Source organism: Falco rusticolus, chromosome 6, assembly GCF_015220075.1.
Source record: "Falco rusticolus isolate bFalRus1 chromosome 6, bFalRus1.pri, whole genome shotgun sequence".
Taxonomy (NCBI): domain Eukaryota; kingdom Metazoa; phylum Chordata; class Aves; order Falconiformes; family Falconidae; genus Falco; species Falco rusticolus.
Genome location: NC_051192.1, coordinates 25,793,614 through 25,811,336, shown reverse-complemented (window position 1 = coordinate 25,811,336; position 17,723 = coordinate 25,793,614). Strand labels below are relative to the sequence as shown.

General features: G+C 37.2%; 1 protein-coding gene across 1 annotated transcript in view; it reads right to left on the bottom strand.

The window, feature by feature from the left end:
* The window catches only part of CDC40 (cell division cycle 40), a 41,103-nt gene that overhangs the window by 10,727 nt on the left and 12,653 nt on the right, over nt 1–17,723 (bottom strand). The window contains exons 4-9 of the mRNA XM_037391182.1: nt 8,518–8,601; nt 6,402–6,541; nt 5,662–5,758; nt 3,859–3,998; nt 2,182–2,256; nt 1,461–1,506 (exon numbers count right to left, since the gene is read on the bottom strand). Coding sequence (XP_037247079.1) covers nt 1,461–1,506; nt 2,182–2,256; nt 3,859–3,998; nt 5,662–5,758; nt 6,402–6,541; nt 8,518–8,601 — 582 coding nt within the window. The remainder of the gene's footprint in view (nt 1–1,460; nt 1,507–2,181; nt 2,257–3,858; nt 3,999–5,661; nt 5,759–6,401; nt 6,542–8,517; nt 8,602–17,723) is intronic.

The window sequence follows — 17,723 nt, the reverse complement described above, 5'->3', positions numbered from 1 at the left end:
TTTAACAAAACATTATTCACGTTAAATACTCCAGTCTTTAACAATACCAAGAGAACAAGGAAATCACTTACTGACATTCTTCATGAACCCTAGTAAAGAATGATTCAAGCGAGAAAGAAAAAACCCAAACTCATAAAGAATGATGAGAATTAAATCCCCAAACCCTCAACACCTCTCAAGCACTGGAGAGACAAACAATAGCATTGCACAGAACCAACCACTGTGCATCATTCATGAATTGATACAGAAGCAGAACTTTAAGTACTGCTAGCTTCAAAGATTGTTCTATGCTTCTCAGAGCTGCAAGAGAAGTATAAAACACTGTAATAAATGCCAACATCTAATGAAAGAGAGGAGAGACAAACACTACAGGAGACATATTTAAAGGAGAAACATTTATAATTAGAAAACAGGTACAAAATATGGGAAATATTAGATCAGAAAATTAAGAATGCTTTCATCTGGTGTTACCTTCCTAACCCTTAACCCCAATACTTCAATCTGACCACTGCATCAGACTTGTTAAGTTAAAATACTGGCACAGTGCCTTAAATATAGCAAAATACCAGGCGAATCTGGTTGATAATGACCTTTTGAGAAAGAGAGTCAAACTGTTCAGAAAGGGCAGTCTACTCAGAGAGACCCTTTTTTGAGCCATCATGTTGGCCACACTGCTGTCATATGATATATTATGTGAAAAAAAGACTTCTTTGTTGTTACTCAACATATATTCACTCAGTGTTCTAGCAATGTTCCCATTTCAAAAGGAGAATCAGCTGCTTTTGTTCTGCATTCAAGGCTAAGAAGTTTGTATTTCTCTCTCTCAGCTATCGGCTTTAAAAAGCACCTGTTACATGAAGAAAGATGACACCTGAACCCCCCCCAAAAAAAAATAAAATTTCCCAAGCTTTTGCACTAGAAACTCCACACAGAAGATATGACCTATTAAAGGTGGGAATCATCACACCGTGAGATGCCCTCACTGCATAATAACAGCAGGCTGCTGTTCTCAACATGAAGATGGCAATGTAATTTCCTAATTTTGCCTTTGGAAAGGGGTCTTGCATAAAGTATTGATGACTACAGTACTTTAATATTTTGCTTTAAAGATTGTAAGATGTTATACATCAACATTCTCAACACGAAGATGGGGCAATGTAATTTCCTAATTTTGCCTTTGGAAAGGAGTCTTGCATAAAGTATTGATGACTGCAGTACTTTAATTTTTTACTTTAAAGGTTGTAAAATGTTATACATCAACATTAAATTGCTTGGAGTAATTACAAAGGTTCACTAAAAACTTGCACATTTTTCAGTTCTTATTGCCAAGATCATACTGGATACCATTTGCCTTGGATGCCTGCAAGTCCTCTCTATGAAAAATTAGTAAGATAACGTAAATCATATCCTTCCATGAAATTGTTTTAAATACATATAAATTTAAAAAACCAGACTATTACCAATAAATGTTCGTAGACATCTTCGATCACCATATACTTCCCATAGCTTGGAAAAAAAAAAGGGATGGGGAGAAAAGATGTCAATTGTTAAACAATAATGATGCTGAAATTAAGTGCAAACATATATGGCAACATCTCTTAAGAAATTAATTACAAACATATGACATCTACTGATTCATCACAACTATCTACCCAGAAATTCACAAGAATGGTCTGTCACTATCTTGTTAGCAACCCCCGCTTCGAATAACTAACCTCCCCCCCAGCATGTTCCAACTTTAAAGCCCTAAGGTTTTGCTAGTAATAAATAAATAAATCGATAAATCATCAGCTTTCTGGTATGATGTATGCTGGACTAAAATGTGATTAGTTCAAGACCACAAATGCTTCACTAAAACACTTCAACAGAAACCTATTGTTAGTTGTAAAACTAGGTTTCACAGAAAATGAATTATTATAACAGAGGCAATAACCCAAGGAACTTGTGACCTTCTAAATGCTGTTACTAAATGATTAACACTGTTCTAACACCCACAGCCTCGTGTATTATTTCTATCTTTGATCCAACAAATTTTTATTTTTCTCACTTGATTTTTAAATTACAAGTAACACAGACAAAAGCTACCTGGTAGAGGTACCAAATGTTTAAGTGTTCTAAAATGCATTGCCTATATTCAACGATGGTATAAAACATATATGTGAAACCAGAAAAATAACTCACCTTGATTTTGCAATCCATAGAGCAAGACAACAGTATATGCCCAGAGAGAGGAAACAATCTAACTGCACTGACACCCTGTAAATAAGGACATAATTAAACAGTAAGTGGAGCATCTAGATAGGTCCTAAGTTCACTTGCCCTCTTTTCTAAGAAAAAAGCTAAAGCTTATCTTCATAAAATACACAGATACTGTATCTTGAAAAGAAATAACCTACTCAGGTTCCATTTCAGAAACATTGATGCTTTTTGAACAATTGTTATTGGCAACAAATCGATTCACTTCAACAACTGTATATATACCCTTCTTCAACACTCATACCACTACTGTGGTAAACAGAGCAAAGAAATACAAACTGTGGGCTTGGGCAACTGTTTCTGTGTAACAAGCCTTTTCAGGTGGGGCAGGTGAGGAATTTTTCCACAAAAAATGTTTCTGGCCAACTCCATTTCTTACATGTACTACCAGTGGCTTCTACCCACTGAACTCAGATTCCCTAGACACGGCAGCTTCCCGCCTCTCTCTATTTCAGGTACTCCTTCCAGAGGAAGTCCGAAGAACCACCAAGTACTCATGGTCTGATGTCCCTTCTTCACGTTTCGTATCAGTTACTCTATACATATTTCATCCAGTTCCTCCCACACCTGGTTGGAGTTGGGTGCTTTATCCTCCCTATTACTATGTACTTATATCCCTCAGCTTTTCTACATTTTTCTGCCCATCCTTCTTTTGCTTCTCTCATCAATATTGTTATTCATCTCGTTTGAAGAAAAAAGCTGTTTCATGCATCAGTCTGTTCTAATAGGATAATAGGCAGAGGAGTGACTAGAGCTTTGGGGAAGAGATGTTATTCTGGAAAGAACTGACTGTTGCAGCAACAAGCTGTTTGATGCAGTAATCATTAAAGAAGAGTTCACAGCTGTGACAACTGAAGAAGGGTAAAAGCCAAGTGTTCTCTGTGTCCTCCTTTCTTCCATCTTTCAGATATCATTAAGAAGCCGTTCACTGCAGCACAGCATATTCCCTCAAGCCATATTGAAAATTAAGAGACAAAAGAAGCAGCAAATTGAGTATAAGCTTTACAAACCTGATCAGTGAAATGCTTTTTTAATACCAAAAGTATGTACATAGTTACAGGGTCTGGCACAAGAAGAGACTGTAGATGTTAAGTAGTACCATCAAAGAAGACTCGTAGCAAGGCACACTTCTCAAAGGTTAATAGCTCTATTTAGGAAACCTGTAATGCTGATTCACCATAATCACAAAACCTAACATAACTTTTCGTAAGTTTGATATGAAATAGCCCTTAAGTACTTTTACCATTAAAAAAAAAAAAAAAAAGCATTTTTAGGGATCTCTAGAATTAGCCTTACTCTAATTCATGCGGTAGTTTAGGAAGTAACTCCAAATCGCACAGAAGTCACTGAATAATATTCGTCCCTTTAAGAGAGGTCAGGAAGTCACTATGTTAATGAAGAAGTATATGCAGGTAAACAACTACATCTGAGTGAGCGGAACACCTTGCGTAAGCATGTAATGCAACCAATTATATGCATAATGTGGTAAAGATGAAAATACTCTTTCCTTCTATGGATACTTCGGTTTTACAGAAGTTACTAGCTTCAAACACAAAGTGAAGTGGGTTTTCATGATGTACATTCTCAAACATGACTTCCTACCTTTGTATGTCCAGACCACACGTGGATTTGTTTCTTTGGAAGGTAGCACTTATCAGGTGGCACTGTAGAACGGAGATTAACTCCAACATCTTGAGGGACATGAAGATAAGATCTCCCTTGATAGTCATACATTTCCTTAACTGAAAAGGCAAACACAGAATGCTGAGAATCCAAGAGCCTGTATTGTAAGAGGTTATAATCTTTGAATGGCTCAACAGCCACGCACAATTAAAGTTTTTCTCAACACAGCTGCTCTGCTGTCAAGCAGGAGGAAAAAAACCCCAAACAACTCTCTTCATAGGATACAGATGTGGAATCTTACTTGACACCAGTTAAGCTCAAACTAAGTCATTTCAGCAAAGTCTCCTTGGAATCTGATAATAAACTTCCCCCTACACATCTTACTCATCATCAAACGGCAAGACAGTTCCTCCAGCCAACAAGGGTTTGCTTTCACTAACTCTACATGGATTATAATGTGCTACGCTAACCCTGTCATATGCTTGCAACTCACATTCCAGCCAGCTCTGTGCTACCAGTCACATCAACCGAATTACAAATCAGAGAAAAAAAAGATCCATTTAGCCAGTGTGAACCAATATTGGTCAGCAGTAGCCAAGAGCTGCTCTTCAACTAGTTTTAAGAAGTTATTGGGACAGTCAGACATGCAGAGATGCATTTTGCATAGAAGCGGGTATTTCAGAACAGACTTGTGTTGGATAGCCATGACATTAAGCTGTGCACCAATTAATTTCTCTGTTTCTGTGATACTGTTACAGCAGTTTTGGTTGTACAAGTGACCTCCTGCACAGTATCAATGTTTGCACATGTCTACAAAATGGCATACTTCTGGAATGTTTGTGTTTGAGAAAATTGAAGTTCATCTTGTAAGGTTGCTCACTGTGAAACTTCAGATAAAGACCATGAAAAGGTAGATACAAAATAATTACTCCTTAAGAGGCTCAGTGGCTAAAATGTAAGGTTTGTCATGCTCATCAGTATTCAATAAATATTGTCATGACCTACTACAAACAAACAGAATGAGGTACTAATGTCAGCAATGCATAGCTTGTAGCATCTTCTTTAATGCATGTAAGAACGGATGCTCCAGCTTGTGCGTGTGAGTCTGGCTTAGAAAGTGGTAAACAAAGAGAGACTCTGTTTATTGTGCCAAGCTATGAGGCAGGACTACTTTGCAGGTGGAGAGCTGAAGTAACAGTTCCCCAAAATCCCTGAATTTTACTTACGTACCAAACCATTTTCTTTGAAGGCACCATATGCTATAGGCTTCCATAGGGTAATTATTTGATACACAATTATTCATAGTATGACAGAAAGAACATCTACATTAGGAACTGAGGAAGTATAAAGTCCAAGTGATTTTCTAAATTGCATGTAAGCCATAACTCAAAGCACTCCCTGCTGATGAAAGTACTGACACATAAAACTGCAGTAATTCTGAAGCTGAAACTCTAAGCCAAACTCATAACTTTAAAACGTTTGCTCTATAAAATAGGAAAGGGATACGTGCATCTACTAACATTAAAAATAAATATATAAAAAAAGTACCTTGAAAAATGACATTTCCACACTGCTCTTCACAGTATGAAGTGGAATCAGTCCAAGTTTATCTCTTTCCCTGTCCTTTATGCTTACGCCTGTGAGCACTATTATCTCCAATACAGAAACATCAAGGTGCCTTAGCCAAACTGCTGAGGCTGTCTGCCATACTTACTAATTAACACAGCAGGCAAGAAAACACAGTGAGCAAGAAAATGAGAACAGGCAGGAAGATGCCATTACCATGTAATATAGTCTTCTCCTCTCCAGGTTTATCATCTTCCAGTTTTCCTCTCTTTTGCCTCTTAGCTGTTATTTCATCCAACTCTTTCTGTTCTTCCTGGAAAAATAAACCATGACCTTTTAAAAATCTGCACTCAGAATCACATAACAAAATTCAGAACTGTACTATCATTTACTTACTATTAAGAACACATTTACTTGCTAAATGAGATTAGAAATATTTCTAAGCCTCAATAAAAAGAACACCTTTATCAAAACCAGAAGAGTTTGAAAAGCTATGTGCACTGAAAAGGATTAAACATTATCTTTTTATTCATAGACTACAGCTAAGCATCACTGACTGAACAAGAAGGATGTTTCTTGGTTGAAGGGCTGGGGTTGGGTGTGTTATTGTTGGATTTTTTGTTTGGCTGTTTTTTTCTTGGGTTTTTTTTTTTTGTTTGCTGTTTTTTTTTAAAACAAGTTTTACTTTTGGTTCTTTTCAAGCTGCTTCTGTTTATAAACATCTTTTAATTACACACTACACACAGATAAAATGAATTTTATTTCCAAACAGTCTTGCAAATAATTGAATGCAGAATATTTGGAACACCTTATTCAGACATATCACCTGAAATGTGTCGGTCACCCTAAAGCATAGCATAGATCTGCTTGGACAAAATACTAGTGCAGCTGGATTTCTGTTAAAACCACTGCAATGTACTAATAATGTGTATCGATTGTGTTAAGGTAGTACTTACTTCTGATGGTTTGGCTACTTCTTTTTCATCAACATATTTTGCCCATGGTCCCAGAAACCCATCAATATTAGATGCATCATTCTCCTTGAATTTCTTCCTTTTTTCAATTTTCCTTTGTCCTGTTTCAAACACTGTTAAACCTGAAGAAGAAAACAACACACTGCCTAGCTGCTAACACAGAATACATCATAGGTCACATCATAGTCAGTTATAAGAAAAAAACACCACCACCACTCCTTTCAATACACACAGCAAAATGGAAGAAGCATTTGAGTAAAACTACCAAAACATTGCTAACTTTTCTAACTATGAACACTGCTAACCATGTACAGCAACTAAGGAAACACTTAAAAGTGTTTGTTAAGAGTATTTAACCATGCACGTACCCACGCATTTTTAACAGTAGGTCTGCAGACTGTAAGAATACATCAGTTTTCATACTTCAAATAGTGCAGTGTGTTTGAAAGTAGTCTCCTAACAATGGCTTCTGATGCCCCTCACCCCTCTCGGTTTCAAAAAAAACCCCAAAACCCTAACCATAACTGTGTATTTTAATTTAGTAAACATTCATAGAACCATAGAACAGTTTGGGCTGGAAGGGACCTTTAAAGGTCGTCTAGTCCCCCCCCCCTGCAATGAGCAGGGGCATCTTCAACCAGATCAGGTTGCTCAGAGCACTGTCCAACCTGGCCTTGAATGTTTCCAGGGATGGGGCATCTACCACCTCACTGGGCAACCTGTCCCAGTGTTCCACCACTCTCACTGTTAAAACTCTCTGCCTTACGCCTACTCTGAATCTACCCTCTTTTAGCTTAAAACCATTACCCCTTGTCCTATTGCTACAGGTCCTAATAAAAAATCTGTCCCCATTGACATGGTCATCTACCTCCAACAACTATCTTGTTCTTTCATATAAATACTAGCTTTTCACAAATGCTGTGTCCTCAGAATTCCATTTGTGAAAACCATTAAACAATATAAATATGGGAGGAAAAAAATTTAAAGTTAAAAGTTGTAGTGACTTAAAGTTTTTCAAAAAATTGTATATACGATTATGTGCAATTTTCAAGTAATGTTCTCCTACAGCATCAGTAATACTCATCTGGTGCAAAGGAGCCAAAAAGAGCTTTGTATCAAACAAGGGGAAACAGGCAATGTGAAAATTGAAGTAATGATCATATGAAAGAATTATACATTAATCAAGAGTTTTCTTAAAATAAATTACTAAAATTCCATTATGAAAAGTTGGGTTTTAATTTTTGAAATTATTTAATCTTAGCTATTTCTGACTAATGTCTGTAGTTGCTATACCAAAATAAGTGTTTTCCTCATCTTACTTTGGATGGAAAGAGTTAAATAACCTTGGATATATTCCATGGAAGAGGACACAAATAATGGAACCTTGTTTACATATGCAAATAAGATGTCAGAAAAAGAAAAGGACAAGCATAACCATAAAGTTTACACAGGTACATTCTTCCAATGCAAATGAGTAACTTTGAGTGTTAAATACCTTGTATCAGAGTATTAATTAAAAACCCCATGCCCCTGGTAGTCAGTCCTCCCAATGGCACCCTATGCCTTTACCATTTGGCAACCTTCCAATGTTTTTTCTTTTCCAAATAACCCAAACAGCTGAAATTGGCTAAGCAGAGATAACACGCAGCTCCCAACAGGAGTGCTAGAGGTTGCATACCGAGTGATCAGTTTACTACTGAGTAGCACAGTTAAGACGATTAGCCCAACATACAGGTATCCTAATACAGACATATGACAATTTTGTCTAAGACAATTCAAGAGGACCAAAAAGCTGTTTCAAATACACAGATAAATTCTATTCGTGCAATGGCATTTGTTAGGTTCCAACTGCTAATCCTGATATGAAATTTGACATAATAGCCTGAAATATTTGCTATTTCAAGAAAACAAACCACTCCATTATCTCTCTTCCCTCTTCGCATTCCGACTGCAACACATCTTTCTTTATTGTGTCTTTGGACATGGGTAAGTCTCTCATAATTGCTTCTTTTGCCAAAGCTATTTCATTACTTAGTAAAGAAGAAATGAAAACAGTCAGCCGTTGCAAGTAATTTATATGAGACCCTGAATTAATTACCTTGATTTTTTTCAGCTTCTTCTACAGAACCAATATATTTGGTAGCAACTTCAGGGTTATCTATAGAGGGATCTAATGCATAACCTAGAACAAGACGAGAAATAAAATACTGTTATTTCAAGCTTTTAACTTCTGTGTAACTTTTACTATGCTGCCCCCCTGAAATTTCTTTCCCATTGGGCTCTCAAGGAGCTAGGGATGAGGAAGGGTTGATGCTTTGAAATCCTGTCCACTTTTCACTTGGCCTGAATATTAAGATTGTCACGAAGTATTACCACGAGGCCTTTGAGTATGCATTGCTGCAAGAATACTTATATTTGCACAAGACAGAGAACCAAATAATTATAATAGGCAACAGTTAACATAAAGACACAAAGGGAGGGTAGTCACAGAAAACAAAATCACAGAATCTTTCTGGTGGAAAGAGACCGCAGAAGGCCCCTGCTCCAAGCAAGATCAACACTGAATCTGGACCAGTTTGCTGTAATGCAAACAATTTGAATTTGACACGCCATAGCAACCTCTTCTTCTTGTAACATGGCCTAAGGGAAAGACTAGCTCAAAAATCTTGTGTCAGGGACATGTGATTTTAAACAGATGCTGCTTTAGTTCAGGGCACCGGTTCCTTGGTTTGCAAAATAAGTCACACTGAAACCAGTCTGCTGCTGCTGCTGCACACAGTGAGCCCTCCAGCTTCAGCAGCAGCCTCTGGCCCCACAGCCCCCTGCCCTGCCCACTACCTCCGCTGGGTCAGAGAGCTCATCTCTGGTAACCCTGGGCATGGCAGCAGCTGGAAGGAAGGGGACAAAATGAAAACAAATGAAGTTTTCTAGGGCTTTGTGCATATTCTGTCTCTCCCAGCAAAAATTATTTCATCCTCCTCCTGCCAGAGTTGGGACAGCTTGTTCCTTCAACTTGAAAGCAGTTGCTTTAACTAACGTGAATGATATCAGAAGCAGCAGCAATGGCCTTTAATTTTTAAAAGAATTAAGTATTCACATCTTCATCTCCTGATTACAGCTATTGAATCTTGTTAAAAAAAAGAAACCCAAAACTGCTGCATTTACTCCTATAAATAATTTATAAAATGTACCAGCGTTTCACAGATATTCAGGGTATTTACAATTTTTTTATACTGAGGTTCTCATCTTAATATGCATATCTTACAGTTTTTCCTCCATTTCTCCTGAAGTGGATGGCATGATCTTATGAGAATAAAATAGACAAATTCATGTAGTTTCCAAGGAACAGGTGCGCTGAACAGCTACTGACCACCGTGGCTTTTTTTTTTGGGAAAGACTGCACCCTGGTGGACATACCACCGATTTTTATTAAGTATTATTCAAGTGACAAAATGTCCCTTGAGGACCCAATGAGAATTTCTCCATATTGGGAAGGAAAAGAAAAAAAATAGTAAAAAAAGCAATGAAGATGTTAAACCACTGGTAAAAGTAATCACACACACAAAATCAAAGAAATCCTACAGCATACAATTTAATTATTCTATTTTGATCTCCTATCAAATTATTTTCTATCTAATTATTCTGTACTGATTCACAGAGACAATCATGAACAGTGGGAGATTACCCAGTCCATCACAGAAACCAATGGCCCATAAAAACACTTGGGTGCATACAAGCTGAGAACCCATCAACAGCATCCCAATAGCCAGAGGAGATCATCTCCCCAAACACTTCTCAGGAAAACTACTGTCCTAGAAGAAGGTCGAGTTCATTTCTTTTTAGATGCTGAAAAATATTACTGAAATTAGTAGAAAAGCCATTCCAAGAACACAGCAAGTGTTCACATACAAATGGAGCTATCCAGCTGCAGACCAGCTCTGGAGTTTCAAACCTAGTAAAGACCCTGTTGTGGAACAACATATGCCCAGACGCTCCATGAATGTGATACAGGGAGAGAAATGCGTACCAATGCCCTCTTATGAAATACACCTTCCTGCTATACTTAAACCAAACAACAAAAAAATTATTCTAGACTATTACTAGGATTTACTTCCATAGATAACCAAACTGAGCAGGCACTGCAATTAGACTTTCAATAGCAACTGCCTGCTTTTACTAAGCCACTATTTCAATGTTCTCTTCCAAGCTATAAGGTTTCTGTTAACAGAGAAAGATATTACTTTGGAATTATGTCAAAATCAATACAGTAGTTTACTTGTCCTCCAACTGTATTGACACAGTCTCTGGGACTCTATTTGCTTGATGCTTGTAAAAGAGGGACAGTATTCTAATGAATAGGGCCCCTGGGCCAAGCACAGCTTCCCGTGGAAGTGGAGACTTCTTATAGCTGGGTTGAATTTGGTCCAGCATCATTCTCATAGAAAAGCTCTGAACAATTTCTACTTTCTAGTGGATATATGAAAGAGAATCTTTTCTTTCTGGCTGGGACTCCTAAACGCAGCTGCAAAAGACAGCTTGCTTTTATCCGACTCAGCTGGTATGCCATATAATGTGCCCTGACTTCTGCGTCTCCTTCAGTTTTATTTAGAAGGTAGGTATTTAATGCCACGTTTTAGCAAGGAAAGGTACAATTCCACCTACATCCATAATTTCAGTGCACCTGAAAATGGCTGTTTAAATAATCACTTTGATGTGTACTCCAGAAAGAGAGCCAATTAAACTATGTTTACACTGTGCTGTGCATTGCAGCATACAGAGACCCAAGGTAGCTCAGATAGGCAGGAAAATACAGCTAGGCTAACCCGTTCTGACCACACCGGCCTCTCCATAGAATCAAAGTAATCAGAGAATAAACTGCCTACAATTGTAATAGTGACTGTAGGTGTTGCATGTAACAGGAGTAGCTGAGAAAAAAAATCAGGATTGTTATTGCTAAGTCAGAATCATTTTAAGCTCTTAAAATATCAGTCTTACTGATGAAGTAATCCTGTTATAACCAAGTTCCTGAATACTCAAAGAGCTTTGAGATTCATGGACAGAAGACTGTTTATTAAAAAGGACATTAATATCTTGTGAAGGAGAGATTTTAAAATACTAACTGCTGCACAAATGAAGCAGTCCACTTACAGAATGAGTGGTGATGCTGAATAGCTATGAAATTATTTTCCCACCATACTCGTGAAAAGTTTGTGTGCAGCATGTAAAAAATAATCCATAATTCTGCTTCACACTGAAAAGTTATATAAGCCCATGTAATTAAGGAGAGTATATTCCCCCCCTTTTTTTTTTTTAAACAATGCTCAGAAGGGAATTTTCAAGAAAAGAGACTGCTTCTGCTGAGGGTACAACACAGAAGAATAAACAAGTGCTTGTATTTTAGGACTTCCTAGGTTTTTTAGCCATGCTCCAAGGACTACAACATGGAAAAATATAAGCTCATTAAGCTTTTGGCCATTTACATCACAAAGGCTTGTGAAGAGAAATTTGTTTTTCTAGAGAGAAAGCCTTCTCTTTAATAGCTGAAATTATATAAGAAGATTGCCTTACATCAGTGGATCCAAAATAGGGTAGATTATCTACAACTGCAGATGCAAAACTGGTTACCAAATAAAAAAAGGTCAGATTCTCACAGAGTAATTATTAATGGCTTTCCATCAAACTGGGAGGGGATCTTATAAAAAATTATATAATGGCCTGTCTGAATCGATTTTTTCAGTATTTTTATAGATTATGCCATCAGCAAAGGATCGCATGTAAAACCTGCAGCTGACACCAAGTGAACTACTTCACTTCAGCAATGGCATACTCAGTAAAAAAAAAAAAAAAAAAAGGAAGAAAAAAAGAAAATAACTGATTAGGTACAGGGGAAAAAAAATACAGGCTGCAACGGTAGTGGTGTTGATACACTTAAGTCTACCTCACACCAATTAAAAAAAAAAAGAAATCTGAGAGTCATTGCAAAGGAAAAAACTATATAAAACATGGAACAGGAGTTTTAAGCAATGTTTTTTAAAGAAAAATGTAGATAAAAATTGAGGGCAACAACAATGCTAAGATGTTGCGAGTGAAGGAAAGGCCTAGAAAAGGCTGAAGAAACATGCTTGTCAATCTGAAGAGAGATGAAGGACAGATGGCAAAAAACTGACAGACCAAAGGTAGTTTCAACATGTAAAACATTAGAGACAACAATGACCCATGACTTGATAGGGCTGCTGAACAGAAAATGAGAAATAGTTTAAATCTGCAGCACAGAAGGTTCAGGGTGGTATCAGTAAAATCTCAACTATTACACTTGTGAAAAAACTACAAATATAATTTTTATGTAGATTTTAAAGCCATGCAAAATAGTATAAAAATAGGAATGTTCGTGAAGCAATTCTGACTCAAGAGATCTGACTATATCACTGGTTTCAAGCTGTTGTCTGTGGATACAGAACCCGAATATCCCCTGACTCCTTCTGGGGAGTCTGAAAGTCAAAAGAAGCAGGAACAAAATGACAGTTTAAGAATCCAGTCTCTAGGAGAAAAAACAAAAAAACAACCAAACAAACAAAAAAGAGAATGACTAGAGCAGTCAAAGATTTGGCTATTATATCCCTGAACTACAATGTTTGTATAATAAAGAATGAGGACAGCAGCAGATACCTGACTACTTCCACATGCTGGTATGACAGAAATATTCCTGATAAAGAAGCTGAGGTCTGGTTGATTGAGCAGTGCAGGAAACTTGATTTAAAGACGTTTTTTCTAAGGATACACATTTTAACAATGACCATAGCGCAGTATAAATCAGCATTGGTGAGGAAGCAAAGCAAGCTGTAAAAAACATTTACTACAACGAACTCAATCTTACATCAGGAGGGCTATATTAAGTAAAGATTTTAAAAAGGAACAGAAAGCGAGCACCAAAGGGTAAAGCCTTTTCCAAATGCAGGGCCACTTCAAAGACACCATGTAGGAGACAAAGAACTAATGCCTGCCAGCTATTAAAAGACTAAAGAGACCAGAAGGAAGTGAGCACAGCTGAACAGTATGTAAAGAGAAACCATTAGAAATAAGGAACTATTCTTCAAAGAGCTGAAGTTGCATCCAAATGCGAAAAATACAAAGAACCAAACCCTAGCAGACAAAGTAAATGCTACAGTAAGGCAGCCCCAACCCTCCCCACCCCAAAGTGTGAAGCAAATCGCAGAAGGCATAAAAACTAACACTTTCCTTTGTCAAAAACTGCAGGGGCAGAAAGCATACCAGACAGCATGTAGGCCAACAGATGATCAAGGAATGAAAAGAGAGCATGAGTGAGGTTTTTTAAACACATGTTCATTATGGAGGACCTTGGGTAAGCTCCTGTACCCAAGGTAACACGACAAAACATCTACCTCAAAGTAAAATGTCAGGAGACTGAAGAGACAAATAAGTGGTAACAAAACACCAGGACCAGAAGGCAGTCATCCAAGAGACCTAAAGCCGAACCGCAGCGCAAAATTTCTCAACTAGTATCACCTCAATATGACAGAAATTGAATGTTTTGAATATGATGCCAACTCTCAAAAAATGCTTCAGAGGAGATGTGGGGAACTACAGATCAATCAGCCAGACATTGTATAGTTAGAAGTTTCAAGTGGTAGAAACCAGAATAAAAAAACCCCACACGAGTAGGCACTCGGATGAGCACTATATATTGCAGCAGAGCAGACAACACAGCCTTGTGTACAGGTAAATGAAAATGACAAAACCTCCAGACTATTTCTGAGGTGACAATCATGTGAATGAGCAAAGCTTGCTTGATGTTAGATACCTATATGAAACTGAGTTAGACTGATTACAGGGTACCTCAAAGACACTTAAAAAACCCCACAGGTCTTTATATGGACAATTGATTAAAAGTTACTAAACCACTGGTGAGAATAAATGGCTGGCTTCTATGGCACAGGAAAGTTGCTGCTGGATCCATGCTCAGGCCCCTGCTATTCAATATATTGATAAACAACCTGAAAAAAGGGAGCAAGCAGCTTTTCCAAAGTTACTCAAAGTCATAGAGAAAAATCCAATGTTAAGAATTCTTAGAAACAGAAGGGAAAAAGCCTTTCGCATTATTAAGCCACAGAACAAATTCACAGTGAGATTACATGTTAAACACTGCACAGCTTTGCTGTTCATCTCAGGAGTGACACACTGGAACTAGCAGAGACATGGAAGAAGAATAAGCACAGCCATAGGCATGGAAAGGCTGCAGCAGAGGAACAGTAAGATTGACCAGATCTTTTCAGGTAGAAATAAAGCAGACTGAAATGAAGTTATGGACAAGATCTATAAAAAAGGAATGACACAGAAACGGTGAATAAAAAAATGACTGCTCGTTGGGTCTTCCAACAAAAGAGACTAGGCTGTATCAAGCCAAACGAGAAGGCTGTTAAGTTTCCCAAGTTCAAAACAGAGGTACTTCCTCACACAAGCTGCTGCTAAGCTGTAGAACAGCCTGCAATAGGTTACTACATACACAGAAAAATTATATGGGTTCAAGAAGCAGCTGGACAAATTTGTCAAAAACCAAAACCAAACAAAACCAACAAATTCACTGAAAATGAACAAATATAGAGACATTGCCCTTGGTTGAAAGACCGCATAGTGAAAAAAAGCATTCAGAGTATCACTATTCCCCTTGCTTCTTTCTTCTACTTCTAACTAGGTATCCATTGCTGCCCACCTGTCTAATGGGATAAAGGGTTGGAAGGAGCCTCAGTCAATGACAGTATGGATGTTCTGAGCTATCCAAGCATCACAAGGAAATTTGACAGTAAATGTTTACTGCAAGAGAAGTAGATGAGGAAAAGTGTGCCAAAAATACTAGGGTTTTGTTTGTGATTAATATATAGGTTTCTCACTAAATATGTATTAACTTTGAAGATTATATATAAAGCTTCACACACACACCCTTTTTTTTTTAAAGATCTGCAGCAGTTGAGCTGTTCTGGATAGATGATCTCATTTATCACCCTCTCTGTCCTGTACCACACTCATCCTCCATTTATCGTCACTGTTTATCTACATGCTAGCCACTGCAGATTTGTTTGAGACCTCCTGCCTTAGCACAATGGTGCTGAACAGACTAACAGAGGCCAGAGGTCTCAAGATCTGCAGCTTTTAATTAAGAGGTTTACCCTTCGTTCTTCCAATATGCTACGACTTAGTCATCAAAAACATGTATGACACAGATTTATGCCTAGCAATTATACTTGTGTTTTCATACTTGGTCTTTTCAGAGACAATATCTATTACCTCCTTCCAGATAGGAAAGAGAATATTGAATTTTTTAATAGACAACTTTTTGATAACTTAGAGGAGTGCTATTTTTAATAGATCTTCTAGTGAGCCAGGACATCGTGCTCATTTACTGCATCTTCTAGCTTGAACTTCAGCTTCTCAGTGCTTGTTCTCGTAGTTTAAATTGTCTATATCTCAGCCTTTTCATAGCTCCATTTTCACCATACACAGATTACTATCTATTGAACATTTCTAGAAAGCTGAATATGACAGTTGTACAGTTGCCAATGTTATCAGTCTTTGAAACATATTTTTATACTCACTTGTAATACAGCTTTCAAGGCAGTTGCTGTACACTGATGATATAAAGCAACAGCAGAAACTTTGAGTAGACTTAGTAGTTCTACCTTCCCCCAAACTACACTTCACAAACAAAAAACCCCAAACGCTATATGCCTACAAACGCTTTTTTCCAATATCTGTTTTACACACCCACACAAAAATACACAACCCACATAACATGTAATTTCACAGAACAAAACCTAGTCAGTCCATTCAGATCCTGAACTGGCTCCTACCTGCATTGTCTGTCAAGTTCTAACATCAAAATTTCAGTGAAGTAAGCTGAAGTTATACTATGAAACCAGACATCCATTTCTTAATATTGGCATTTTGTTTATATTCCACATCCTAACAACTCTGTGAAAAGTACCTATTCGCTAAAACTGTGTAAAAGAAAAAAACCCTGTCTTAAATACATTTAAGTCTTTACCATTTACAAGAAAACCTCTAATAAAACCCAAATACGAAGAGATCCTGAGGACATTGTAGTCTCTGATTTTAGGTATTTTTTTCTTCCAGGTTTCACGGTAATACATGGCTCCCACAGATGTTAGCCATAAAGTCCCAACCTCATCCATCACAGAATGCAGTAAGTGAACTCATGCATGCATAAAGCCCTAATGGATTTAAGGGGAGTCATGTGTAGGGAGGTGATTTTGAGGTATGACAGTTTGCAGGGAGTAGTATTTTGGATGTAAATATGAATACAGACAGATGCAAGTCTGTTATGCAAAGTTGAGCGTTGTGACACTAAGTTTACACAGGAAGATCAGAAGTTGCCTAATAGACTGAATATGAAGAATATAAAAGATACTTCATCTGAAAACAAAGATTCATATTTGCAAGACAAGCACTTGTAGTCAAGTTTAAAACAGAAATTAAAGCTTACAACAAAACACAGAAGAAAAATTAACCACTGTTATGTGTAAATACATGGCAGTTTTGTTCTTTCAAACATCCAAAAGAATGCTTAGAATCCATAGTCTTTCCACATTTTCCCTATTAAAAAAAGATAATCCATTTTTCTTACAATCCATAACAAGTCTATTTGAAACGCAAGCTTCTCCAAAACTCAAATGTTTCATTATTCAGATGCAACTATTTTAAGTGTAAAGGTTCTTCAAAAGAAGAAAGCAGCTACTATAATGACTACCAATATAGAGTTGTTTGGGTCTGTCTTTGCTAAGAATATTCTAGTAATATATTTCCACTTTCTTTGATTCCTGTTCATTCAGCTTGTATCTAGAGGCAACCACTCCAAAGAACCTGACAACTCAGTAAGGCTTCCTTTTGGTTTTGAGAGCTACCTTTAGTTAGAATCACATGAAAGAATCTATTTGCATAACAGATCTACAGTTATTTGTCATATTTCAAGTGTGAAATTTTGATTTGTGTTTACTACACTGATGCAACTAATGGAAGGATTAATTAAGAGGGGTTTGGTAGGAGGTCATACGCTTGATTACACTTTCAAAGGGAATTACAAAATGAGATTTCCCAAATAAATACTATGATCTCCAATCATATGGATTCTCATTCAAAGACCTTTCCCCATTTTAATAAGTCTGTTAAAAAGCAATTTAGAGAACTTGTAGTCCTCTTAACTGTTCTATAGAGAACAATTTCTTTTGTCCAACCTGGGTATAATGAAGGTGGAAGTGAATTCCACTGTTAAGG